This window comes from Paramacrobiotus metropolitanus, unplaced genomic scaffold, assembly GCF_019649055.1.
Source record: "Paramacrobiotus metropolitanus isolate TYO unplaced genomic scaffold, Prichtersi_v1.0 Parri_scaffold0000060, whole genome shotgun sequence".
NCBI classification, from domain to species: domain Eukaryota; kingdom Metazoa; phylum Tardigrada; class Eutardigrada; order Parachela; family Macrobiotidae; genus Paramacrobiotus; species Paramacrobiotus metropolitanus.
In genome coordinates, this window is record NW_026570280.1 from 451,062 (window position 1) to 478,541 (window position 27,480).

Sequence of the window (27,480 nt, forward strand, 5' to 3'; positions counted from 1 at the left end):
TAACTTCGGCTCGTCACTGGCACGGTACACAGTAAAATGCCTGCAGACTTTGCAGACGTCTCAAGTTCAACACGCACTCAAACTCGATTTCCATTTTCCATGATTTTCAGTTTTTTCGATTTTTTTCTGCATGAAAGTGTTCAGTTTCGGATTTTGTTGTTTTTAAATTCGGTGGTCTGGTTGATTGGTATCTTTAACCTTTTAGATCTGCATGCAAAAATGGTACGTGAACGAAAATTCAGCGAAATATGTCGGAATTTATTATTTATGACTTGGTTGTTTATTCGCCGCTGTGGTTCTGACGAGCTCTTCGCATTGTGCTTCATGATTTCTCTGTTTCCAGCCGAAGAATAAGAAAAAATTCAACAAGAAAACCGCCACAACCTACGCTCTGATCAACCGTAATCTCCAGCCGATCGGCGAAGATGAGGAGAGCAGTGGAACTCTGGCAAATTTAAGCAAAGAGGTAAACTTCAAAAATCTGAAAAGCGTAATGGTGCTCCGCAATAAATACTGCGCAAGCCATCATACTACTGTCTAGTAGCTTGTCATTATGTGTACCGTCTAACAGGCACTGAGAAAACGCTTTGTTGCGCTCCGTTTTCATTTCTTGTTCTTGAATTTCGTTCTTGTTTGGTTGTGCAAATCGGGTTATTCGGCCCTTGCAGGAGTTGTTAGCACGGAAGGAAGAAGAGCACAAAGTCGGAATTTACTTCAACGATAATTATGATTACATGCGCCATTTGCGGGACGTGTCCAGCTACCAAGGCAGTTTGGAGCCTGTGGAGAATTTCCGCATGGGTTCCTCGGCGTCCGACGCCTTGCTGGATGTCCTATCCGTCGTGGTAAGCAGCTTAAAACAATCCAACGTTAGAATCATTTATAATGTCTGCAAATATATTTTAGAACTGCGGTTTTACTGCATGCATTGGCATTCTGGAGAAATACGGAATTTATCTCATAATTTTTACTATCATTTTTGGATGAGCCGTTTGCCGAAATTTTTTTAACCTGCTTCGATTTTTATTCCATTTGGAAGTTTGTGTTTAATCTGTTTTCTTTGATTTTTATCCAGTAATATTAAACTAAAAACCTGGAAAATAAAATTGATTTATCGTTGTGAAGAATGAACGGTAAAAATTACTGCCGATTAAAATTTCTGACATGTTTTCGCAGAATTCAGTTTTGAAATTGTTCTTTTCATTATTTATAGAAAAATGTGTTTTAAATATTTTATTTATAGGGAAATGTGTATTTAATATTTACTTAAATAAATATATTTTGAATTAATCGTTGTGAAGGTTGAAAGGTAAAGTAAATTGAAATGGCGATTAAAGATTACTTCTTTTTTTGTATTAAAATTTAGTTTGGAGATTTCTGTATTACCTATTCATTGGGAAAATTCATTCTGGCGCTTACAATTATTTCTTATTTTTAAAAAGCATAATTTAAGAAAATTGCGTTTTAATTTGAGTAGATGTGTTTTTAAAAATGAGTTTATATCAATAGAAACGATTTTCACTGGCGTTTTTTTTTTGTCAGAGCGGACGCAGCAACCGTCCTAAACCGGCGAAACTCCCTCCCACCCTGGACTTCCTGACCACCCTCACCCCCGCACCCCCCTCTACCGCCGAACCCGTTGACGCCCCGCCCGACACGGACATCAACGCCGCCATGGCGGAGTCCTTCGCCTTCGACGACCCCGACAACCTCCTGGACGACGACTTCATCGCGCAGGCCGACGGGCCCCTCCACCCCCTCCCGGGGGTTTCCTCTGCCATGGACGAGGACGACGATTTCCCGGGCGTGGAGGAGTATGTCGACCCGACGCGGGGGATCAGTCGCGGCGGGATGGTGGGCGCCTGGCTGGAGCACCAACCCTCCGAGGAGGAGATGGGGGAGGGGAAACCGGAGCGCTCGACGGGGGCGCTGATCCGCGAGTGGGTGCGGCTGCACGGGGAGGAGGAGATGGGAGAGCACCCGGAGCAGGAGGAGACGCGGTCGCGGCTGTCCAAGTACTCCATGAGCAGTTCAGTGATGCGGCGCTCGGCCGGGTTGAAGCAGCTGGATGAGCATTTCGAGCAGGTATGTCGTTTTCGAAAATATTTGTATTGTAGCGGTTTTGTAGTGCGAGGGCTATTCTGGATGGGGACTCCATTAAGCGCGAACATTCTCGTGAAATCTAACAATTCGTGCACGTTTAATTGATTTTGTGAATTTTTTTCTCACTGAAGGATAAAAGGATTCGATAAAAGGATTGAAATTCGCTGCTAATAGGACTTATTTTTGGGGATTTTTTGGAAATGATTTTTATTTTCTGTTTCGAGATTTTAACTGGAAATTAATATTTTGAACTGCTATTTCACTGTTATTATTATTGGGATTTTACGGGTTTCGTAGTGCGGTGGCTTTCTTTGAACGTGTAATTTCATCATTGATTGTCGTTAAAATGTCGAATTAATGCACGTTTTGACTGATTTTGTGACATTTTTCGTACTGTAGAAATTTATTTATTCCCGGTAAAAAGGTGGAAATTTCCTTGTAGTTAGAGATTTTATTTTGGGAATTTTTTTGAATATCTTCTTGAAATGTTCTGTTAGAAAATTAAATTGGCAATTATAATTTTGCTGAATTTAGGAATTTCGGGTAAAAAAAAAGAGGAAATTGGCTCGTAGTTGGAGATTCATTATTTTTAGGATTTTTTAAGGAGTATTTTGGAGTTTAGAACTTAAGATGAAATTGAATTCGCTGTTGACATTTTGGGTTTGTATATTGCTATCGAAATATTTAATTTATAGTGGTTTTGTAGTGCAGGGGCTTTCGTGGACCCGCCGCCGATGGCACAAATCCCTGTAAATGTAGCGAGCGATATGTGCAGGTTATGGTTAGTGTTGTGAATTTTTCTTGCTTTTTAAATTTAGTAATTCTAAACGTGGGAATTCCTTTTGAGTTGGAGATTCTGTTTTGGTAATTTTTTGAATATTTTATTGAAATTTTCTGTTGGGAAATCAAATCGGCAGTTAAGTAACATTTTGCTTAGGTTTGCCGCTGTTAAAATATTTTGTTGGAGCGGTTTCGTAGTGTACGGGTTTTCTGTCCGCGCAAGTAATATTCTCTTAAAATTTCATAACATACGCTCGTTCTGATTGGTTTTTTTATTTTCTTCGCGTTTTTACAGTTTTTTTTATTCTGGGTGGGAAAAGGTGGAAATTTATTATTTTTTTTTCTTCGCGTTTATTTTGATTTTCTTTTTATTTCATTTTCTTAGTTTTATTTTCTTCGCGTTATTTTTATTTTCTTCACGTTATTTTTATTTTCTTCACGTTATTTTTGTTTTCTTCGCGTTATTTTTATTTTCTTCGCGTTATTTTTGTTTTCTTCGCGTTATTTTTATTTTCTTCGCGTTATTTTTGTTTTCAGTTAAAACTTAAAGTTAAAGCAGTTAATTTTATTTTCTTCGCGTTTTTATAGTTTCCTTGATTCTGGGTGGGAAAAGGTGGAAATTAACTGCGTGTAGTTGGAAATTATATTTTGTGAATTTTTGTGAAGTATTTTTTGAGTGAAAACTAAATTTGTAGTTCACAATTTTCAGTAAGGCGCCAGCGAAAGGGTTATACCGACGGTTTCGTAGTGTAAGGGATGGTGTAATTTGCTATTTCAACGGTACACTAATTTCTATAAATTGTGCGTGATGTGCCGCAGCCGTTTGAGTGTTTTTTCAAATTAATGTGTTTGTTTTTCCATGAGATAATTAGAATAAATCAGAAAAGTTTTTGAAATGAGCAATAAAAAAATTTCTTGGGTGCCTTCGGATAATAGAAATTCAGGAAAAGGGTAGCGGTTGCTTCTCTCGTATTTGCTGTCATGATCCTTTTCCGTGGAACTGGTTTTCTGGAATAAAAGTTCGAAAATGATTTTATGGGTGGGATGAACATACGCAATTCTTAAAATTCGGATGAGCGTGATGGTTACGATAAGTGCATGTTTTGTAGATGTTTTCTCAGTACGATGAAGAGGAAATTGGTGGGCTGGATTTGGATGATCACGAGGGCGCCAGCGACAATCTGGTGCTGCGCACGATGCTGACCGAACAGGCCAAAAAGAACGCTCCACCCGATTCGTACGTAATCAGTTGTTGAAAAAATTTACATGTCGACATACGATTTTTTTGTCGCTTTATTATGTTGAATATTTTTATTATTATGTTGATTATTATTCTGCGGATTTATTATAACGTTTTCGTTATATGATTATTAATAATATTTTTTATTTAATATTCATCTAATGATTGTTATTGATTTTTATTAATTGTCGAAGAAGTTTTTTTTTGTTAAAATAAGTAAGAATTTGGAATGGTTGTGAGAGGTGCGTTTAATTTTATTTGTTACGTTGGAATTCGTTAACTTCTGCTTTGCCAGATTTTAAATAATACAAATCCCGTCGTTTTGTAGGAATGCAGAAGAGGAAGAGAGCGATACGGAGAGTGAAACGGGCGGGGTGGACGAAGTGGCCCTCAAGTTCCGCTACGAGGACGATGCGCCGAACGAGATGGTGAAGGTGGTCCTGGAGGAGGACGACGACACCTACGACTGCCAGTCCATTATCAGTACGACTTGTCACTTGCCTTATTGTCTAATATTTAAAATTTATTTACAATTTAATTTTCTGATATTTAAATTTAACGCTGCAATATCTGTAATTGTTAAGAAATGCGATAATTTTTGAATTTTCTTATTTTCTTTCTATGCTTACAGTTTTCTTAATCATTCTTACGTTTCTTATATGTATTGGTATATTTTTTTATATTTGTTCATATTTGCTCAGCATTTTTTTCAGATTTGCTTAATAAGAAATGCAGTGTGAATTTTTTATATATATTTCTCGATTTTTTAAAAGTGTCTTTGGCTTGTTTTAGATTTTCTATTTATCAGTTAATTGTATTTGTTTTACATTCTGATTTTTACTGTTTTTCATTGCGTAATGTAACTTAATTTTTGTTGATTTATATTTTTTTTAAATAAAAAAATTCATATTTGTAAATTATTATTGTGCATTTTTGGAACCTAATGCGAATGTTTATTTGCAGGCCATCGTTCCAACAAATCCTACCAACCGAAAATCCTTGATCTGCCACGAAAGGTACGGAATTTAACGGAAAAAACCGTCGGAATATTTTTTTACCTGTGATTATGATGAGTTTAGTGGACGAGGCAGAATGAACCAGTGTTGACCATTTTTCTTCGACTGATTAATGTCTCTACTAATTAAAAATTATTAAAATACGGAATAAATCCGGAATTATTTTATGATGGTCATTTTGCAGCCGAAACCGATCCGGATTAACAATAAGACCGGCTTCCCGCTGCCGGAAGCGACGGAGACGCTGGAGGAGGCGGAGAGTGAGGAGGAGGAGGATGTGTTGAGCCTGATCTCCAGTCTGAGCGTGGCGCGGCCGAAGAACGAGACGCCGGAGGAGCGGCGGATGCGGAAACAGGCACTGAAGGGGCTGCGTCGCGAGCGGCGCGTGGAGAAGAAGGGCAATCGGTTGGCCTTCGGGGTGGAGCGGGTGCAGCAGGAGCGCGCCGCCGCCAATGTGGAGAGCCGGCGCAAGACCGTGGCCGTCGTGTAGAACGGTGGAAAAGCGGGATTTTGTTGTTATGGAACTGATTAAAAAAATGCTGGGTTGTTTGGGAGGATGTGTGAATTAAATCCTCCTTGAGTAATATTGCGAAGAGTTATAAAAAAATGCAAATGAAAAAATAGATTAAAAAGCAGCAATATTAAAGAATGAAGATACGAGGGGAAAAAATATAAAAAGGGAAAAAAGGGAAAAAAATATGAAATACTGAAAAAAAAGGGAAAACAAATATGAAATACTGACATATTTCGGTTTTTGGTTTGCTTATTAGCTAATATTATATTGGCCCTTCCGATGGACGTGCTTGGCAAAACATAATGAAAACACAAAAAACAAATATTAAAAAAATGAAGGATACAAAAAGTGAATATTAAATCAACAATAAAAATATTTTTTGTTTTTGGTATAATTATCAGTTAGCACAATACTGACTATTGCGGCTCTCGATAGCACCAAACCTAAATTAAAAGGGGAAAACGGTCAAGGAAGCAGAACTGAAAAATAACAAGAAAAAGAATTTTGAAATGTTTTTTTGAAATTTTGAAACTAATTTCGTTACTCTTATAAATTTGTAATTAATGTTTAATGTGGAATTATTATCCGCTGACCCGTGTCTCCGTGAAGCATTCAGCTGCGAAATACGTTGCGCACGGGGCGGAGTTCCTTGTCTCGGATTTTGAAAATACCGCTCGCTGTGTTTTGTCTCGGTTTACGCCTGACAGGCTGACAGCACCGGTTGGGAGTACCCATGCCCTGAGGGAAAAACGGCCCGATTTCGCTGCATCACGCAGTTTTCGTACACGTCCTATCCTCTATAAAGTGGAACTGTTAATATTTTTTTTAATTCTTTTTTTTTAATGATCTCCTTATTTCTAATAAGCAATAGCCAAAGTCTTTAAATCGACGTTAAACGGAGATTTAATTTAACTTAATTAAATTTTATTTAAATTTCAGTGAAATACAGTACTTAGTTTGTCAAATAAACTTTCTGTTAATAAACCAGACTTACTTATTTCTTAATTATTTATATACCGTATTAAAATAAATTTTCAACATAAATTAAATTGATTTATTGAATGGGTTTATTTATTCAGTTTATGTCTGAAATCGTGAAACATTTTTCGTTTAATTTAATTTGAACCAAATTTTATGTTTTCGCTTTCGCTTGATTTGAATTTCGTTAGATTTTTAGAAAAATTAGGTATGATCGTGTGATTAAGTTAAAATTTAGCGTGATCGAAATTTGATTTAATTTAATAATAATAGCTATTGATTTAATATTTTTACTTCATCTGAAATGGTATAACAATTATATCATTTATATGAAGTTCAATACATATACGCACTGTAGATTAAATTCGTTTCGTAAAGTTCTCTAAGCTGTTTATGCATACATATTGCGACGAAATATGGATTATGACGTATTTCTTTCTCTCAAGCTCACTCACATTAAAGGCGGCGTGGTGCGCCTTCACAACGCTGTATGCAAAAATAAAAGACACTTATTTTTGCCGGCAAAATCCCGGTGTGTTTAAATCATTCTGTGCTGTTGTCTGTTGCGCTGCAGCGTCACAGCAACGCACAACCAATACAAAACGATTACGTATCTGGTGTATTATGAGAAAACACGTGCCGCACCCCTCCACAAAACCGCCTTTTCCACTAACTGGACAATGGACGGTCCGTCACCCCGTTCCGTGCGGAGTAGAGCGTGGGCGAGGGTCCGCGTCAGCACTTTTACCCGACTAAGGGTTTCTTACGATTGACGGCGAACCTGTGCAACCATAACACGCTTTATCCGGCTAATCTGCTCCCGCGGAAGACAAAAGAATGCAAATAAACCCGCCGCGTCTCGCGCAGCGGCCGCTACAATACCGGTTAATCCGCACTGGTGACGCTGCACGGGGAGCTGCGTATGAGGGGCATCCGCCCCATACATCTCATAAATAAAGCATTGCACAAATAAAGAGTCGGGAAAAATCCGGTCCACATATGTCGGTGAAAATCTACCGCACCTGATCTATAAAAGATTTACGCTGTACTGAGGAGGCAACCTGGTTGCTTGGTCGTGTAGAAAAGGTCAGGAATACCGTGCACACTACCGCGTAGTGTGCGGCATCGTGGTGATTAATTGCTACTCGTAGAAAGCTTGTAAAATATTTGATTAACAAACGAACATGTTCGTCGGATGTGGACTATCTGTTGTTGTCCTGATCGTCGTCATCCATGTCGCGTACACAGCCTATCCGATCGGACGAATCTACGCGCGCAACGGTGAGCCGGTCAACATTATTATACTAGCGTTATTTTCACGTTCAGTTTACGTGGCCTTTTTCGGCGACGTGAAGGTTCACAAATTGGTTTTATATCCTCTAGTTCGGTGTTATTATTTTATTCTTAATATTCTGAAGAAACGTAGTGTTAAGAAAGTCCGTGTTTGTGATGAAAATCCAAAAGGTAGTCTGCATAAACATAAAGTTCGCATCGAAGGGATTATACAGGCAACGGTAAGTTGAATCGAGGCAACATGCATCGAGACAACGGTAAGTTTAATTGCAACATTTGATGAGAGGTTCTCGTAAAACATGAATTATTATATTATGTAGACGATACAGCGATTTCCGCAGAACTGAAGCTGCTCGGAAGGAAATTGTTCATGTGTGCTAAGAGGTCCGGAAGTGACCTCGAGAAGCGCCTCTCAGGCAGTCAGAGACTCAGAATAGGGAGACGGTTAATTTGTACAACTGCGACGCAGTTATGGTAGACATTTTGGGATACGTATATTCTGAAAAGGGATGGTGGAAACTACTTTGCAGATTACGTGATGGATCCGGCGGCGACGACGAAACGAACGGCGCGGGAAAATTTCCGCGCAGCCGGTGACCTTTGCGATCTTGTCTGCCACCGCTACCGACGCTGCGTGGTGGGCCGGTGGAATTGGATCTCCCTGGCGGGCAGCAGTCTGATTCCGTGTGGGGATGATGCGCAGCGCCGACGGTGTGATTGCGCCATCATGGTCATCTGAATATTCCAGAAAGACATTTTGAAGTGACAATGAGATAGCGAGCACTGGACTAGCTACTTCATTTTATCTCTTATTGTGCCAACAACTGCGCTTCTGTGCGAGTTTTAAACACAATGTACATACAGGGTGAAAAACAATGTCATTCGGCCCGTTTCCCTGTACTGCTGGCGTTACCCGGCTGGAGTGTGACGTTACGGCAGTACATACGGTTAAATCAGGCGCGACATATAAGCGCCATGTATAGCCACAACGTAAAGCACCTGCCGGCTGACACCAGAAGTACAAGGGACTGGTTCGGCTAGACTTGTTTTTCCTCCTATATTCCTGTTTTACGCTTTTTCTTGATTTCTGTATTACATTTTTGAACCGCTGACCGACTGGCCGTTTTCCAAGTTCTTTATCCTACGTGTACTGGGTGAGCGCTGCCCCCTGTACACTCTACAGGTGATCAAGAACCGACTTACATTGAACCGTAATTCATTTCTGTCTCTCGTAATAACAAATTTCCCGTAAAAGCGTGTCCGGTAATTTCCTACGTAAAGGTACAGCTAGCACGAAGTTCGCGCTTATAATGATGGCCACTTCAGTACGTTTATCAAATTTCCTAAATGCGCTCCGCAGTCAGATTGTCACTTACTGCACGACCATTTGCTAGCTACTTTCCGCGAGGCAGTTACTATTATTCTCCTAAATTATATGGCGTGCAACAAGCCACCAGCCAGCCAAATGCATCTTAAGTGATTAAACAGTGTGGCGTGGCGCGGCGTAGTGTGAAGTTTCGCGTAACACGCAAATTTATGTAATTCGCTGTACAGATTCGTCAGAAATTACCGGACAAGCTTGTACGTAGCTTACCGCTAAACGAGACGCTTGCGATATAATTTAATGGGCTGCCTATATACATGTATACATGTATTTACGGATTATATGGTACAACACGGACACAAAATACTCGCGCTCGGATCGGTAATAATTATTGATAACTTATGCGAATTGTTTATTGATTTTATTGTTACATTTTTGAGCCGCTCACCGACTGCCCGATGTCCCCTTATTTTTTTTATACTTACATAGTTACATTGTATATTAATATACTTCGTTGTGGGGTTATCAGAAAGGAACAGGATAGGAGCTGACGGCATGTCCGGCAAGGAATGCCCTTGGTGCGGAATGTAAGAAGCTGGTGTACGGTGGCTGATTCACATGTCCACGGAAGTTCGAAGAACCCTAGAAGGCAGGAAGCGTGGCCCACGTGGCGGAAAATGCTAAGCGACTGAAGTATTCTTCGCTGGAAAACCTGTATCTTTTTTTGCCCATTGGTGGGTGAAACGCTTCGGTGCTCTTGGACCGGCTTTAAGCGAATTGTTACAATTTATGGGCCGGAAAGTTCGTGAGCTGATGGGGATGCGCGTCTTACTGCTTTCCTTAAGCAACGGTTCTGTTTTTAAGTGCTGTTATTAAGGGATATGCTACGGGTATGTAAAGTACGTTACATTCTATTCCACGGGAGGAACACAGATTTTGGTTGTTTTTTCAGTGTTTAAAGTGTGACTGTAAAGTATAGTGCCCGCGCTTGTATATTGTGTTATTTCGAAGCCTAAGAAAATATTACGGTATTCTCGGTTCCTACTGGTTGCGCAACCATGATGACGGAGTTGCCACGGTCATCTCCCTTTCTTAACGGTAATGGTTTCGCTTGGAAATTTTCACGCAGTATCTTATTTGTGTGGCGAAGGAGTGATAATCAATGTCATTATGCGGAAAGTACTACAAAGTTTAAGTAGTTGTACCAGCTTATCCCGTAATTTCTATCGCATCAACACAAAGACATGCAAACATTTACGGATTACGCCAAACTCCATACTACGGCGCCACACTAGGTACGCTCTACAAGGTTAAAGCAAGCCAAAAATCGATCAAAATAATATAAACTCGTTACTCGTGGTGAGTTTGGGAAAAGATATTTCGCCCATAGACTTCTATGTTAAAGAGCACCATCCGAAGAAAGTGGTTGCCTAGAGCAACGATCACTTTGGGCACGATATTTATATTTAAAAGAAAGCTAAGAAGGCGCTATCAAAAAATTACGTTATCGCTTGTCAATTATCAGACGGTTAAAATCTTTAAATATTATTCATTTAACACGATTATTTCGTATTAAGCAGCGCGTTTTTTTCGAAGAAATCAAAAGCAATACTTTGATTCCCGTTGCCTGATCTTCGGCGTTGCAATAAAACTCTATTAAGAACGCTGCCATATACCAAGAGCTATCATGCAGCATAAAAATGCATAAAAATCTTAGACTTCAATGGCAGCGGTTGAGGAAGTTTTGTCGCTGCCCGTACTTGGCGCGACCACCCTGTATTTTGCCCTTCTACAATGACCTTAAATATGGAGAGGAGTGAAATGTGCCATAACAAGGAGATCGCCCAACCGTGGCGGTAATGCGGAGCATCCTAGCAACTACATAGTGCACGGTAGAAATAATTTACCTTGTCGATCTGTCATACACTAAAGATCACACTGCGGATATCGGGTTCATTGCCTGGCAAGAGCTGTCTCGCTTAACAATGTACCGCATTCGCGACGGCGCTTAGTACTCAGTACCACTTTGCCGGTTTGCCCGATTAACAGAGCGTGCCAGCAGATCTCGGTCTAAGAAGGCTTTCCTGCATTCCGAAACGGTAAATGTAGGTAATGGATTACCGTTAGCGTGACCGCGGTTAAATCGGCATTTGGAAAACTAAAAATGCCAGCCGGGCACACCTTGTCTCCCATACGCTGTTTGGGTTCTGCGGGTACAATGTCAGCCGGTCTGTCCATCAGTCAGCTCACTTACGCTCAAACAACCCATCGTTCCCGGCACATACCCACTTTTTTTTCTCGCGAACCAGCGCGAGTTTAATCTGCCTGCTGTTTCATTCAGGATCCTCATCGCTGCATTTCATTAAACCATAAAAGCCGGTATTGAACGCTGCAGTCGCAATACAGTCGACCCTGCTTCGCCGTAGAAACACTCTCTTAGTTTCTAACATTATAACGGAATTGTGGACGAGATTGCAGTGAGCGGGGTAATTCTAGTTAATGTTCCTGTTACTGGTAAAGTGGTAATGCTAGACACCAAAGCCAGAAATTTATAAAATAAATACTTTTCTCGGTACTTTAGGAACCTAACGAACCAGAAAAACCCTAGAAACTAGTAAACAGAGACAACTTAAAACAGAACCAGTTCGTACTGCTCTAAAAAGACAATATATGCGGCCAGATTCCAACTTAACGAGAGACCCACAGCCGTGTTACGATAAACTGCAAAAAAATTAATAAAAAAAATGTGGTTTTAAAAGTTTACTTCTGGTTTCAGTGTATTAAGTTAGAAAAAGAAGTAATTGGCATTACAAAAAGAACCCTGAGTTCCGAATTTCAGGAAAACGAAAATCTACTGGCTGCATTTTCTGGATCGCATCTCGTCGCCAAACCGTGGCGGTAGCCTGTAGGGCATAACACAGCATCGAATAGCTACATAACAGGAATATTTTTGCATGTCAGACTATTTTCCACTCAGTCACGCGCATAAGGTCACGTTGACGTCTGCCAAGAGTGGTCTCGCTTAGCGAGAGTTGCATCCCGCACTGGATAGTCGTGAATCGTGATCAGTGCTGCTATAAAGTGTCGACACAGGCATATCCTTAAGATTAAAGGCTTGTGCCGCATCGCACTCTGTTTAAAGTCGCGAGTAATCCGTTGAATATTTCCTGACAAATAACCGGGGGCGTCACTCGCAATTCATCACCACTTTGCGCGGCTAGCAGAGCGTGACAGCAGGCCCAGCTGTAGGAAGACCCCTTTTTAAACCGATTACATGCAGGTACTGGGCAGCTTATCCCGTAATCAGTACAACGACAAATACACATTCACGGGTTACGCCAACCTCCTGACCACGGCGCGCCACGCCACACTAATAACGCTTTAACTGGATTTGGGAGTTGAAGCACGCCAAACATCGATCGTAATAATTATAACCTATCGGTATAAATTGATGAAATATTGACTTGTCTCCTATAATATTACCTTAAATATCGAGAGGCAAAATAAGGACGTGCTATCCGTACCTTGACGATAGAAATTACGGGGCAAGCGTGTATGTCTCGTATATGTACTTTATTAGATATCCGCCAGCGAGACCGGTAATCCGCTTTTAGAAGGCTACGGAGTGCCAACCACCGAGGCACACCCTTGTCTCGCATAGGATGATCCTGGTCTCTCCGTGCCACAATGGCAACTGGTTGGTCCATCAGCTCTCAATCGCTGACGTCATCCTCAAAGCCGACCATTTACCGGCGCACACCGATGTGCATCTCGTGAATTGTCCTCGCCATCGCTGCGGGAAATTTCCTCAGTACTATTTTTATCTACCGGTAGAATTTATTCAAGATTTTCATTTCTGGACGATTGCATATGATATCGCTTATAAGTCGGTCGCCACTGTGCCAACATTAGTTACTGAATTAAAGCAACCCAGCTTTCGGAATCGGGATTGCGCTGAAACATGGCATTGCCGCGATACTCGATGGCGGTTGTGTTGTTGATTGGCGTTGTCCACATGGTATGTGCCGTGTACCCCGTTGGAAGGATCTTCGAGCGAGACAGTAAGCCGGTGTCGCGCTGTAAACCGTCAGTTCGGAATATAATTCTCTGGACTTGTATTCCGTTCGGTTCGGCGTTCATAGCAGGAGTATCTCCAGTTGGGTAATAAATTCTTTTGCTACCTGCAGATCATGATGCCATCGGCAGCCGGACGACGAAACGCGCTACGCCGGACTACGTCCTTCCCGTCGGTGACCTTTGCCGCATTGTATGCTACCGTTATCGGCGCTGTGTGCTGGGCCAGTGGAATTGGAGCTCCCTGATGGGCAGCGGTCTCCTGCGGTGCGCCGGTCATCCGCAGCGAATCGGCCGCTGCGACTGCTCCATCATGTCCGCCTGAGGGTTCACTGCACGCAAACTGATGTACACTGAATTAAATGGTTCGTTCTGAACGCATACTGCGCAAAAAAGCGCTTCTCGGTTCAAACCCGGTGCCGAAAGTTTATGTGTTCATTACGGTGCCACACTGACTAGCAAATTAATTATTAAATTCATGAACTGCGAACTGACTGACCGATGTCCACATATTTTTCTCATTCAATTTTCACTTTTGGATGATCTGATCGGTATACCGGTATTTGCTTTATTTGACTTTCGTCCAGCATTGTATTATATTATTGGTTATGAAAGGAACTTGTACTTGCTATGTATACGAAGCACTTTATAGCTGGTTTCATTACGACAACGCTTATCGACTCAACAAATGTCAAGTCGTCGTGCATTTGCCCTGTGTCTCATTGTGAGCCGATTATTACATTACAGATTACTAGCTAATTTTCGGTGCATCGTACAATAAGAACAATTACTGCATATCAAAACCGATTGCGACAAATACCGTTCAAACCGTTCTGTATTCTGCACAAACGCGCAGGAAAACCTGAGAAGGGTACAAGAATCGAACTAGCCAAACCGTAACGGTTATCGCTGTTCGCTATGTTCAGTGTACAGTGTTTGCTCGTCTAACTCGGTCCGCTAAACACTGAAACCACCGGTGCCGTCATAATTTCAAAAAACACCACCGGTGCTCTGACCATAGCAGCTTGCACCAGTGAATAAATGCAAGGTCGTAACCATCCGTTGCTATTACGGGTCACGGGGTCCCCTATTTGGCCAGTTACATGGTAAACCGGAAACTAGGTATCTGTACACGTCTATGACAGGCGTGCATTCAGCACTATTATACAGATTGATCCTTTAACTGGAAAGGATTTTTCATTTGGAACATGTGAAAGCAAGGCGTTGCCGTTCGTACAGCATACTGCATAAAATTATTTTCGTTCTGTATTTCGCTACTTCGACGTTTTCGTGTTTCGGATACTTTCACAATACGAGCTGGTGTGCCCGAACACCAGAGATACGGTATTGTCTGTGAAGTACGATAACCACATTAGAATGCCGGATGTTTTTTTTTATAAATATCTTGCACAAACTACCAGCTTTGTATGAAACGATAATTATCAAGTAACCAATTTCTAAAAATTAATGTTTTTGTTAATTGGAACTTGGTAGAAACGCGGAGGATACCGTGTGTATCTGCTGTCCGGTACACGAATCCTTTCTGTGAAATTATACGGAAGGCGAAAAACATCCAAATACACCAAGACGAAGATTCAGAAAAAACTGATCCGAACATCGGAAAGAAACTGCGAATAATTTTAGATTATGCTGCCTCTGGATAATGGATAATGTTTTAAATTTACCGAACCAAAACTTACCTCATCGAAAACTAATCCGAAATTGGTCGATGGCTTATGTACCTTTCGATAATCGTGTTTATGCTAGAAATATGAATGGCTACTTGCAAAAATTTGTCGATTTGCTTTTATCGGATACTGGACGATTAGTTAGCAGTATTAATTTTATATCGTGTCTGTTGCCCGATTTCTTTATTTGTCCTCTATGTATTCTACTACAGGATACAAAATTGCCAGGATACACGACGGATACGGTAAGAATCCGTCGAGATATTGATGGCCATCCATAACACTTGAAAGAGGGAGGATACAATAAATGCAGGATGCATAAAGGGTACTGTGAGAATACGGTACGCTACTGTAGCCGCTGGAACTGCTACGCATGCAAACATCAGCTGTTATTTTTCACGCATTCCGGTATTGGTAGTCTGGCATATTCTACCGTATTCTCACGGTACCCCGTACAGAGTATGCGTCTCCCATGAGTCCTGCCTTCTTCAGCATTGATGGCTAATGCAGCGTCGGTATGCTTGCGTATCCGAACTGTATCCGCTGTGTAGCCAAGTATCCTCATACACCTTCAGGTTGTACTGCCAGAAAGACTTAAGACCTCATTACCTGAGGAAAAAAACAACGGAAAAGGCATAATACCGTAATTATCGAATTTGAAGCCCCCCCAAAATACAAGCCCCCCCCCCGTAATTAGAGCCCACCCCTAAGGTCGTTTGAAAGTTATAAGCCCCCCCGAAATAGAGGCCCATGGGCTTGATTAAATACCGTAAACCCCATATTAAAAATGCCAAAAGCTGGTTTGAAAAATTGAAGCCCCCCCCTAAATACAAGCCCATGCCCGTAATTGGAGCCCACCCCGTGGGTCATTTGTAATATTTGTAACCCTGGGCTTCTAATTCGATAAATACGGTAACATAGTATTAGTACATGGAGATTACTTATATCATAACGCAGATGGAATTACTGCCAAATAATGCAACTGGCATCGCCGAATATCCAGAAATTATATGACACTGTGAGGAGAGAAGCGACTCACGTACAGCGACACAATCTTTCAAAGAATTTCAACGTAGTGCGCCGTGATGCAGTGGTACTGCCTACGCGGATCTAACGACGTAGCCGGGGTTCGATTCCCCCATCGGCGCCTTTTTCAGCCGTTTCTCGGTTTCCTCGATTGCGCCCTGCTGATAACATTGTGTAACCCAGTAAACCCGGAATTGCAATTCCGGAATTCCGGCGGAGACAAAGTATACTAAAGTCAATGCGAAGACAAACACTTCTCCTTGGCGGTACTTAGCTTTGCGTCTCAGAAACACCGCAATTTCATGGAGGTTGTAACATGATGCGAGTATCCAGATTAGAGCCGCTCCGACGAGCCACAAAACATTTCCCGGTGACCGAAAGACATGCGCAGTGGATGGTTGGACAGTAACATTGTGTAATGCGTCCGATCTGTTGGACGAGTCGATTTCATTTATGGAAGACAGCATATTGTTTAGAGCTGACTCACAAAGTGATATTCTAACTGACAAAAGGCAGTCGCTTTGCTGGGTTCGGATACCGCATACTACAGACTGCTTGCCGAGTGAACTTTCAGCCTAAAATCGTCTCTTTAATTATTCGAAACTGGTTAATCATGTACCCACGCTATGCGTGTAAACCGTTAGATGTGGACGCTGTTCATAAGTGTAATTTCTGTGAATGTTTCATGTTTTGCATTACAGCATGACAAACAAGAAGGCTTCCACGAAATCTGTGAATAAATAAATAGTTTCCGGCGGCAGACTGCATGGGTAAACGGAAAGATTATAGTGCGGACTGCAAATTATTGGTCCCGTAGGACGTAGGTAATCAACATTTCTGGTAACACAAGATTTTGCAGAGGCTGCCCCTAACAAAGCGCGGAGGTGTCTTCATGCCCTTTCACATGCGTAAGCATAACATCACAAACGAAACGCCCCTTTATATTTTCCATGATGCAGTTTATTAAATTTTGCGCTCAGTAACGTAGCAATTTTACCGACGCGACCTTTAGGTATCGTCAGGCGTAGGCGTTGTATAGATCTCCGCCAAAATTGCTTCAGCAGCGCTTTTTGCACCTTAAGCACAGCTCACGTAAATTTTTGCGAAACAACGGAAAGAAAGCCAGATAATAGAAGAACGGCGCTATGTCCTTCATACACTCGAAGGAAATGTACAGCAGCATGGTCGCAGCTCCCAACAGTCCGTTCGTCGCACCATAGTACCATATCAGCCGGGCCGCTGATTGGCAGACCATGTTCGTGATAACCACCGCTGATCCGGCCGTAGCGCTGCGTATGACGCTGACCACAAACTGCTGTTTTTCTTGCTCGCTTTTCGCGTGACGCACACTGCGGCGCTGATCCCGGTGGCGGCGTACTTTCATCCGCAGTGCTATCCAACAAGTCCGACACTGCGGCAACATTATGAAGAAGAGCGTTGCGAAAAACTGTACACTATAAAAAGTGATCCATGTTTTATCCTTCAGCACCATCTGCCCGACATCACTGCACGTAGCAATTAATACCGTCTGGCCGAGAAATCCGAAAAACAGCGCATAGAATAAACACACACCGATCCAGAAGAACACGATGGGAAACATAATCCACAGTGGGTTGATCGTGCGCCGGTAAATCAGTGGATATTCCACAGACATCCAACGGTCGATGCTGATCAGCATGACCGTGAGGTTGATCAGCGGTGCAAACGTCGCCCGGATGGCCACACCCAGCCGTGTTATAATAGTATAGCGCATACTGTTGTCGATGGTCCGGTTCAGGGATCCGCCGAAGCTGCCCACGCTGCATAACAATTCCGCTGCTGACAATGCGACATGGAAGAAGAGAAAGGGCTCTTTTTGTTTCCAACGGTAGAACACTAACAAATTCACCGAGCTGGTTATCGTGGTGAGAAAATTGAAGACCAAGTACTGGGTCATTAAAGCGCGAAAGTTGGGAGAAACTGCCCACGTTAGACACGCGCCCGTGTTGGTGATGTTGGACAAGTTATACATGGTTCGTTTAGGCGGCAAACAAGGCATCCAGTTTTCTGATTACAATGAAAAATGTTCCGCAATTTGACACGACAAAGGAGATATATACTGTTCGGCTGCTTTCCATTTTACGCAAAACAAGGCAAATACTATAGATCGAGATCGTTTTAATCCGAAATGTCTGAAAGAGAAATTGCTAGAATGAATTTTACGGAAGCTATTGCTGGGAGGCTTTGTACCGACTTCCGCTTATGCGGAAATTTGCACATCATCCATTCGTGTAAACACGAGCGGATACTTGAGTGAATGGCGCTTTCTTTCTTAAGCACTTCCGAGTAATCGTAATTTGCGGGGTGTGCATCCCAGCTGTTTTATGTTATGTAAGGTAAACTAATCAACAAATAGCAAATTTTTCATGAACATCGGTAATTTCTTGGAATCAGGAAGAATAATTTCTTGGAATTTCTTGCGCGCCCTTGGCTCACTGTAAGATATTAATTTAAGACGCACTTTGTGAACTGGTGTGGTTAACGGCTGCAAAAGTGATGATTCCCGATACTTTCTGATTACTTTCGATTACTCGCACATTGTTAGTCCTAAATCAGTTGGCATTATCGGTGTCATTTGCTGATATTTTTAATCATCCGGCAGAAAATTGCTCTCTTCCCATCCGCGTTTGCGCAGTTCTTCGAAAATATATCACGAAGTCATCTGCGGCGTTCACACGCAGAATAACCTTCATGGGCGGCTAGTTCCTTCTCATCATGCTGTTACTGATATGCAGTATGAGTGGCAAGAGAATAATGTATTCTTTGTTGACTGACACGAGAATTCTGGTACATTATATACTGCATGTTTCAACAATACAAAACAGGAAAGCACTTTTTGCGAGGTTGCACTCTCGAGAGATTGTACCAGTTAGGACACGCAGATTATATGCGCATCACAGGCTAACCATTGTACCAGTATCATGCTGCATATCTTACCTCGTATATATATCAATCATATCTTACCTCGTATATATATATATCATTTACTGTTTAAATTTTCAATCATTTTAATTAGTTTCTACCAGCGCAAGCTTATTGTTATGTGAACTGGCCATTGCCGAATTAAAACATTTTATATATCAAGGGGCGTCAACTAAGACTGCGCTCAGATTTATTTCTGTTTGGTCTGTTAGCGAATTCTACATAAATTGACCACGGATTTTCGCATACTTCGCAGTTGTTTGGCAAATAACAAGCACAGAAAAACGATTGATATCGCAGGCTATTTGGTCGACGCCATCTCTATCTGGCCGACATACGTGAAGGATCATGGCGCAAAATAAACTCTCGAACCGCCATTATTACTCACATTTAATTGCGGTGAACCAGAAGATTTTTTGGTGGACGGACTGCGATCAGTTTGTTACATTGGATCTCTCTGCTAGTACTGGCGTCGTTTCTTCAAAGAGTCTTCCTTTAAAAACTGGAGACAACGGTACGGAATCACATTGATTCTAGATCCCTTACACAAACTCATCCGCGAATAAAAAGCAGGAGCACCGCAATGGCTACAAGTAGGAGTAATTTCTTAACATCGTATCGAAAGAGTGTGTATTGTACGTATCTGTATGTACGTAGGTATTCCCGAAAACTGCAATGCATACCCTTACGAATATCCCGCTTACGCCATTTGCAGAGCGTCTCCCTTTTGCTCACGCAGCAGCGAAATATGGGCGAGCTTGACCGGCACTGAAAAAATGCTGGGACGGGTAGTCGGCACCTTACCTATGGATTTGTACGACATTCGAAGCGAAATTTATTCCAGCGCCAATGATCATCATTACTCGTTGGACTTTTTTAGTGAATGGGATGCTAACTGAATGTTCATTCGGATGACAATGCTCCAAATTTGTTTTGATAAAATCCTTGCTGAAGTTTTCAATATCACATTCTACTGGTATTTGGTCTTTCCCGGGAAAAACGTCAGAAAATTCTGATTTTTTGTGGAAAGGTATTCATTCGCAAAGGCTCAAAGGGCGGGGCTAACCAAAATATAAATAAGCACATGAAGAATTACCATCATGTAATCGGTAGACCGTGTACGGTGGTGCCGTATACGATTTTCCTTCTTTGCTACCTCTAGCGCACGCTACACTTCGGGATTTCCGGCGCCGATAACCCTGCCGTTGAGCGTATACAACCAGGAATCAGCCGCATCGTATTGCGTTAAGCCAGGAGTACCGTCCGTTACCGTTGACAAGCAACTAGCGGAAGCGATTTGCTGTCACTCTATCGAGCATTCATCGTTCGACACTATAATAAGGCGCAATATGCTGGTTTAGAAACGGTTAAAATGGGCCTGTTTCAAGTCATCCGAAAGCTTGTGCTGAATTTCCACGACCGCGATCGGTAATCTTTCGTAGAGCACTGGAGAACATTAACCTAACTGGGCACATCTTGGTTGGCTGGGTTATTGGGCACACCCCGAGGCATTGCGTCAACTCCGTTTATCCCATTAGGTGCAACGCTCGCTCACCGCAAACGGCAGACCGTTTTCGCTCAACACGTGAAACGAGGCAGCTTGCTGCAGGGAATATGTATTCGGCATGTCAGCACAAATCTCCCAGATGATCTATCTGAGATTTACCACATCAAAGCACGCTGAAGCGACGAACAGCAGATAGTCGCAGTTGTCAGTAATTTCGGTCCTTTCGGATCCGAATTTTAGCACTATCATCACATGGCGTGGAACAGGTGCTATCCGTTATTGATTTGCGTGTGCAATGTATCCGGTTAGGAGCATCTTTCTGAGTAGCAGTAAGCTAATTCCGTGAAAAGGCATTACCGCGTACCTAGACGATGCGATACATGAATAACCATCATCGGCGAAGAAAATGCAATGGAAACTGTAGCACTGGAAGTAATGCAAATGCATTATGGGAAGTGGGCCGGTGCGTGGTACCAAATTTATGTACATGTGCTAAAAATTTCGCTTTCGCGCACTCCAAAACACTTTTTTGCATTGTTTTATGACATTCTATAGCCAAAGGATTCACCGGACGACTTAGCGTATGTGTGTACATGTTTTCCTTGTTTGGTACCAACTACCAAGGAAAGCAAATTTCGTACGCATTTTGCAATAAGAGGAACCAAACTATGAAGAATGCGACAAAGGTCACAGATTTCCTTTACCACACTGTATTACTGCAGTGTCAATTTTAAAATTAGCAGTTGCTAGGCACTTACAAAATACACTGAAACGGGTCGGTAGAGAGCAGTGCTCTACCGCTTCACCCGCTCTCGGACAGATGCTAGTTGTTTTCTGTTGTTTTTTGTCGTACTGTTTTTTTTTATCGACCAGGTTCCTCGTCTGGTAATTTTTTTAGTTGCTAGACTTTGTTGTCTGACTCACGTAAAGTCTGCTGCGTCGTCGCCTTCACGGCTGGCAATACGGTGTATGGACTAAATGCGTTGTTTGCGGCCTGTTTGTTCAGTATCTTTTAAAAGTTCCGTTGACAGCGTCAAACCGGGTTGATCAACTTCGCTGTTTCACAGAAACCACATGGCCTTTTGACATTTGCTTCATTCAGTTTTTATTTGCGCACCAATTCGCAGACATCGAGCTGATGAGCTGATGCAGCGAAGGAAACGTGCTCAGCATTTTTCGGGATTATACAAGGGCAATTTAAATTGGACTTAACTATTTTGCTTAACTGGAATTACACGTACTTCGAAAAAATTGTTATTTTAAACTTGAATAATGTTTCGTTTTAAATCGACTTAAAGCTGAATTCCATGTTAACTATTTTCCATCTATAAATTAAACTAAATTAACCTAAGTTGCCTTCCTCTCAAATAGGAGCTTCTGACGACAAACGCCGACATCGAGATGGAATGGCGTTTGAAAAGAGGAAGGACCTTCACTGACGACTTCTGGCAGCTACCTCTAAAGAAAGTGCCGATCGGTTCTGATTTTGCAGGCGTCACGCAAAGTCTGTCCCTCTTATCTTCAGATATCCTCCGATGCATCTTCCAAACAACGGATACAATCCAACGCACAAGGATGAGCCGGGTCTGCGGATTGGAACGCGATAATCAATCAGCCCGTTCATTTCCCAGAGCTACGGATGAACATTAAACTCTTCCAAAACCCCGCCTACATCACTGGTTCCGCGATCGTGCATTGCATGACGACATCCACCTCGCATGTGGTCCTTGTTCAGGCCGAAAAGGCACACATGGAGCCCGCCTTATCGGACTGTCTGTGCCTCCTGGAGGCGGTGTACGCTCAGTTGCCGCAGCAACCGACTAAGAAACTGCAGGTGTATTGCTATCAGGGCGTATGGGACCTCGGAGGCTGCGGCAATATGCACCAGGAAGTGCTGAGACTGAGCAACGTGCTGCGACAATGTGCATCGGCTGTGGCGAGGGTTGTGTGGAAAAGCTGCCGTTTGGTGGGACTGGGTCAACGCCTCGACGAGCCGACGCTCAGAGCCGACCGGATCGAGTTAGGCCAGGACTGTACGCGCATGGTGGAGGCCTGTATGGGCTGTTGGAAAGGCAGTTGCCGGTCCATGCGAGCGGCATGCCCACGGTGGCGAAATGGATCAGAGAGTGCGCCAACGCCGATTACTACACATTCGGACTGCATGTCCTTTATACGGTAAGAACAACTTAGTCAAAGAGACAGTTTTCCCTTTTTCCGTCGATCCAGACTAATAAGCTAAATACTATTCACTCTGATCACGGAATTGAGAACCGTTAACTTTTTAGGCTTCTCTCCAACGACAAAATTGTTCGTCTAGTAGGTTTTACTTGCGTACGCTTAGTACTTACGGAAAAACTCACTTGATTGCGCCATAAACAGTAACATGCAGCGAAAAGAGAAAATTGCCGTAGATGGTACTCCATGTAACGCTAAACGCTGTCGGCATTTACTTATATTAGTTATTATTCCTACCCTAGGTATTGGTAGCGTACGAGAAAGACCGGGCCACTTCGCCCTATCGGAATAAGCGGCACTGGACGCAACAAGAGCTGCGTTGTCTCGATCCGCAAGCGCTGACTACCCTGACACTGTGCGCGTTGATCAGGGAAATGGAATGGTTTAAACGGTACGATGGATATCACCAGACCAGAGCCAAATTGCTGAAACGTTCATGCATCTGCCATAATGCATCTGCCATTCTCCCCGTAGTGGACGTTTATACCGCTTCCAAGAAAATCTAGCCGTTTCCCGTGCTTATTTCGTTTTTAATGCGATAAATTCTTGTTTATCTTTTGCATGGTTATTACTTATATGATACAAGTTCTTTAAGAAACTGGGTTCTCGTTACGCATATTCATTTTAATCATCCCCACTAGCATTTTCTCTGATAATGATTCATTATCAAGTAAATCATGTTTTCTTTGCTGAATAATATTATGGAATGCTCGGTAACTACTTACCAGATAACGATTTGATGACCCCTTACATCTATATCGTGCCTCAATCGCACCCGGACATTTGGGAGTGTGACATTTTGTCGCAATTAAATTCGACGCACGACTTTTCGCCGCGAAGAAATTTCGCCGCGGGACATTTTGACGCAAGGACACTTCGGTTTGGGACAACTTGCTTTGAGACATTTTAACTTTGTGACTTTTTGACGCAAGACGTCTGGTCGCGGACACTTTTCCGAAAAAGAATTCGACCCGCTTAATTTTCTGGTTTCTTGGAAGCTTTTCTTAGGTTTTAAGGTTTTCTTAGGTTTTTAGGTTTTCTTAGGTTTCTTAGTTTTCTTAGGTTTCATAAGGTTCTTAGGTTTCTTAGGTTTCTTAGTTTTCTTAGGTTTCTTAAGGTTCTTAAGGTTCTTAAGGTTCTTAGGTTTCTTAGGTTTTTAGGTTTTAGGTTTTCTTAGGTTTCTTAGGTTTCTTAGGTTTCTTAGGTTTCTTAGGTTTCTTAAGGTTTCTTAGGTTTCTTAAGGTTTCTTAAGGTTCTTAAGGTTGTTAAGGTTCTTAGGTTTCTTAGGTTTTTAGGTTTTAGGTTTTCTTAGGTTTCTTAGGTTTCTTAGGTTTCTTAGGTTTCTAAGGTTTCTTAGGTTTCTTAGGTTTCTCGGGGTTCTTGGTTTTCTTAGGTTTCTGAAGTTTCTTAGGTTTTCTGCTTCTGTGTTCCTGAATTGTTTTTTTATGTTCCTCGACGGTTTCAGTTGGCCTGAAAGAGAGTATGTCTTCTAAAGAGGACTTCTTTGTCGAAACAGCCTCGCTGGGAAATGTATTGGCGTCTAAGCGGCCTGGCGACGAAATGTCTCGAGGCGTGTTGCCCAGCTGACTAAATGTCTCGCGACGAAACATCGCGAGGCGGGATGACCTTGTGGCAAAATGTCTGCAACTAAAAGTCCTGCGACGAGTTGTCGGCGGCGAAATGTCGCGGTGCCATATCAATCCCGATTTATTTGCGGTAACAATGCTGGTACAGTACACTTCCTGAAAAGATTAGATTTAGATAAGATCCGATAAATAAAATAACGATTATAAAAACCAGCCCAGGCTTAAGAGAAATCAGCAAGAACACTCATGCAATCTTATATCGCCTCGTGAAATATCGGTACGGGAAATACCTTGCCATATCTCGCCAGCTGTCTCGTACCTATCCCACTCGTACCTATCCCTTTATTGCCTCGGTGCCAAATGGAAGCGGTACGGCAAAACATCGCGGAGGCTGCGGTTATTTGCCAGGCCCTGTGGTGCGCGGAGCAGCACTGTGTCTGCACAAAGTCACTGTTCTTGTATCCCGCCAGTGCCGCCACGCAGCCACGGCAGTGCGGATCACCGTCTACGGGGTATCGCTTCTGTCCCGGTTCGAGAGCTGTGCCATAAGCTAGAGCCAAACTCGTCGTTTATGGGGTTGGCATTGCTGCCTCTATTTGGAATGGATTCTGCGATGAGGACGTACTTTGGGATGCCGGCCGGGATACTGAACTTGACTTCGTCACCACTGGCTCCTGAAAACGACAATAAGCCAGTCACACACAGCAACAAAACGCCCAACATTTGCCTTTTGGTACACCTCCGCGCGCTTAAACTTTTGGAATTTATTTCACCGAATAAATTCCCAACCGGATGTTGCGCGCACAAACGGTTTTCACGCCAATGTATAGAACTCACTTGGCTATAGAATGTCTTAAGGGATTTGGTCCGGTACATAGTACCAAATTCGGGCACATACACGGGGACTATTGCTGTCGCGTACTCCCAAACACTTTTTTGCATTGCTTTATGACATTTTGTAGCCGAAGGATTCGTATACATAGGCAAAAAACCGTGTGCTTTTAACATCAATTCAAAGGATATAGCAAATAAAATTCCAAAAGTTTAAACGCGGAGGTGTACCAAAAGTCTCGTTATGAACCGATGCTCTTAAAATTTTGCACGAAAACACACATTACTATGAACATCGTTTTGGGACAGAACCAGCTTTCTAACATTTTTTTCCGATTTTAAAATGAATTTTAAAATTTTTGAAATTCGTTTTAAAATTTTAAAAATATGGTGGAAAGCTGGTTAAACGATCTTCATAGTAATGTGTGTTTTCGTGCAAAATTTGAAGAGCATCGGTTCATAATGAGACTTTTATTTTTTCCGCGTTTAAACTTTTGGAATTTTATTTCATTACTAACTCTGGAACCGGATGTTGCGCGCACAAACGGTTTTTTCGCGTATGTATACGAATCCTTTGGCTACAAAATATCATGAAGCAAAGCAAAAAAGTGTTTGGGAGTGCGCGACAGCGAAAGTTTCCGTGGATGTATATACATTTGGTGCTGTGTACCGGGCCAAATCCCTTAAAACAACGCAAAAAGTGTTTGGGAGTGCGCGACAGCGAAAGTTTCCGTGGATGTATATACATTTGGTGCTGTGTACCGGGCCAAATCCCTTAAAACAACGCAAAAAAGTGTTTGGGAGTGCGCGACAGCGAAAGTTTCCGTGGATGTATATACATTTGGTGCTGTGTACCGGGCCAAATCCCTTAAAACAACGCAAAAAAGTGTTTGGGAGTGCGCGACAGCGAAAGTTTCCGTGGATGTATATACATTTGGTGCTGTGTACGGGCCAAATCATAAAACAACGCAAAAAGTGTTTGGGAGTGCGCGACAGCAAAGTTTCCGTGGATGTATATACATTTGGTGCTGTGTACCGGGCCAAATCCCTTAAAACAACGCAAAAAAGTGTTTGGGAGTGCGCGACAGCGAAAGTTTCAAGTGGATGTATATACATTTGGTGCTGTGTACCGGGCCAAATCCCTTAAAAACAACGCAAAAAAGTGTTTGGGAGTGCGCGACAGCGAAAGTTTCCGTGGATGTATATACATTTGGTGCTGTGTACCGGGCCAAATCCCTTAAAACAACGCAAAAAAGTGTTTGGGAGTGCGCGACAGCGAAAGTTTCCGTGGATGTATATTCATTTGGTGCTGTGTACCGGGCCAAATCCCTTAAAACAACGCAAAAAAGTGTTTGGGAGTGCGCGACAGCGAAAGTTTCCGTGGATGTATATACATTTGGTGCTGTGTACCGGGCCAAATCCCTTAAAACAACGCAAAAGTTTTTGGGAGTGCGCGACAGCGAAAGTTTCCGTGGATGTATATACATTTGGTGCTGTGTACCGGGCCAAATCCCTTAAAACAACGCAAAAAAGTGTTTGGGAGTGCGCGACAGCGAAAGTTTCCGTGGATGTATATACATTTGGTGCTGTGTACCGGGCCAAATCCTTAAAACAACGCAAAAAAAGTGTTTGGGAGTGCGACATGAAAGTTTCCGTGGATGTATATACATTTGGTGCTGTGTACCGGGCCAAATCCTTAAAACAACGCAAAAAAAGTGTTTGAGTGCGCGACAGCAAAGTTTCCGTGGATGTATATACATTTGGTGCTGTGTACCGGGCCAAATCAACAAAACAACGCAAAAAAGTGTTTGGGAGTGCGCGACAGCGAAGTTTCCGTGGATGTATATACATTTGGTGCTGTGTACCGGGCCAAATCCCCAAAACAACGCAAAAAAAGTGTTTGGGAGTGCGCGACAGCGAAAGTTTCCGTGGATGTATATTCATTTGGTGCTGTGTACCGGGCCAAATCCTTAAAACAACGCAAAAAAGTGTTTGGGAGTGCGCGACAGCTGAAAGTTTCCGTGGATGTATATACATTTGGTGCTGTGTACCGGGCCAAATCCCTTAAAACAACGCAAAAAAGTGTTTGGGAGTGCGCGACAGCGAAAGTTTCCGTGGATGTATATATACATTTGGTGCTGTGTACCGGGCCAAATCCCTTAAAACAACGCAAAAAAGTGTTTGGGAGTGCGCGACAGCGAAAGTTTCCGTGGATGTATACCATTTGGTGCTGTGTACCGGGCCAAATCCTTAAAACAACGCAAAAAGTGTTTGGGAGTGCGCGACAGCGAAAGTTTCCGTGGATGTATATACATTTGGTGCTG

At 42.5% G+C, this 27,480-nt stretch overlaps 2 protein-coding genes across 2 annotated transcripts; both read left to right on the top strand.

The window, feature by feature from the left end:
• Positions 1–55: 55 nt before the first annotated feature.
• LOC129593134 (protein LTV1 homolog) lies at positions 56–5,785 on the top strand. The gene is made up of 8 exons (XM_055489324.1): positions 56–222; positions 344–466; positions 669–845; positions 1,543–2,085; positions 3,993–4,120; positions 4,452–4,606; positions 5,087–5,139; positions 5,324–5,785. Exons 1-8 carry the CDS (start codon positions 100–102, stop codon positions 5,627–5,629), a joined length of 1,608 nt encoding a protein of 535 aa, XP_055345299.1. The 5' UTR covers positions 56–99; the 3' UTR covers positions 5,630–5,785.
• A 16,610-nt stretch (positions 5,786–22,395) lies between these two features.
• LOC129593184 (uncharacterized) lies at positions 22,396–23,245 on the top strand. Its single transcript, XM_055489392.1, has 2 exons — positions 22,396–22,679; positions 22,982–23,245. Exons 1-2 carry the CDS (start codon positions 22,425–22,427, stop codon positions 23,243–23,245), a joined length of 519 nt encoding a protein of 172 aa, XP_055345367.1. The 5' UTR covers positions 22,396–22,424.
• The last annotated feature ends 4,235 nt before the right edge of the window (positions 23,246–27,480 follow it).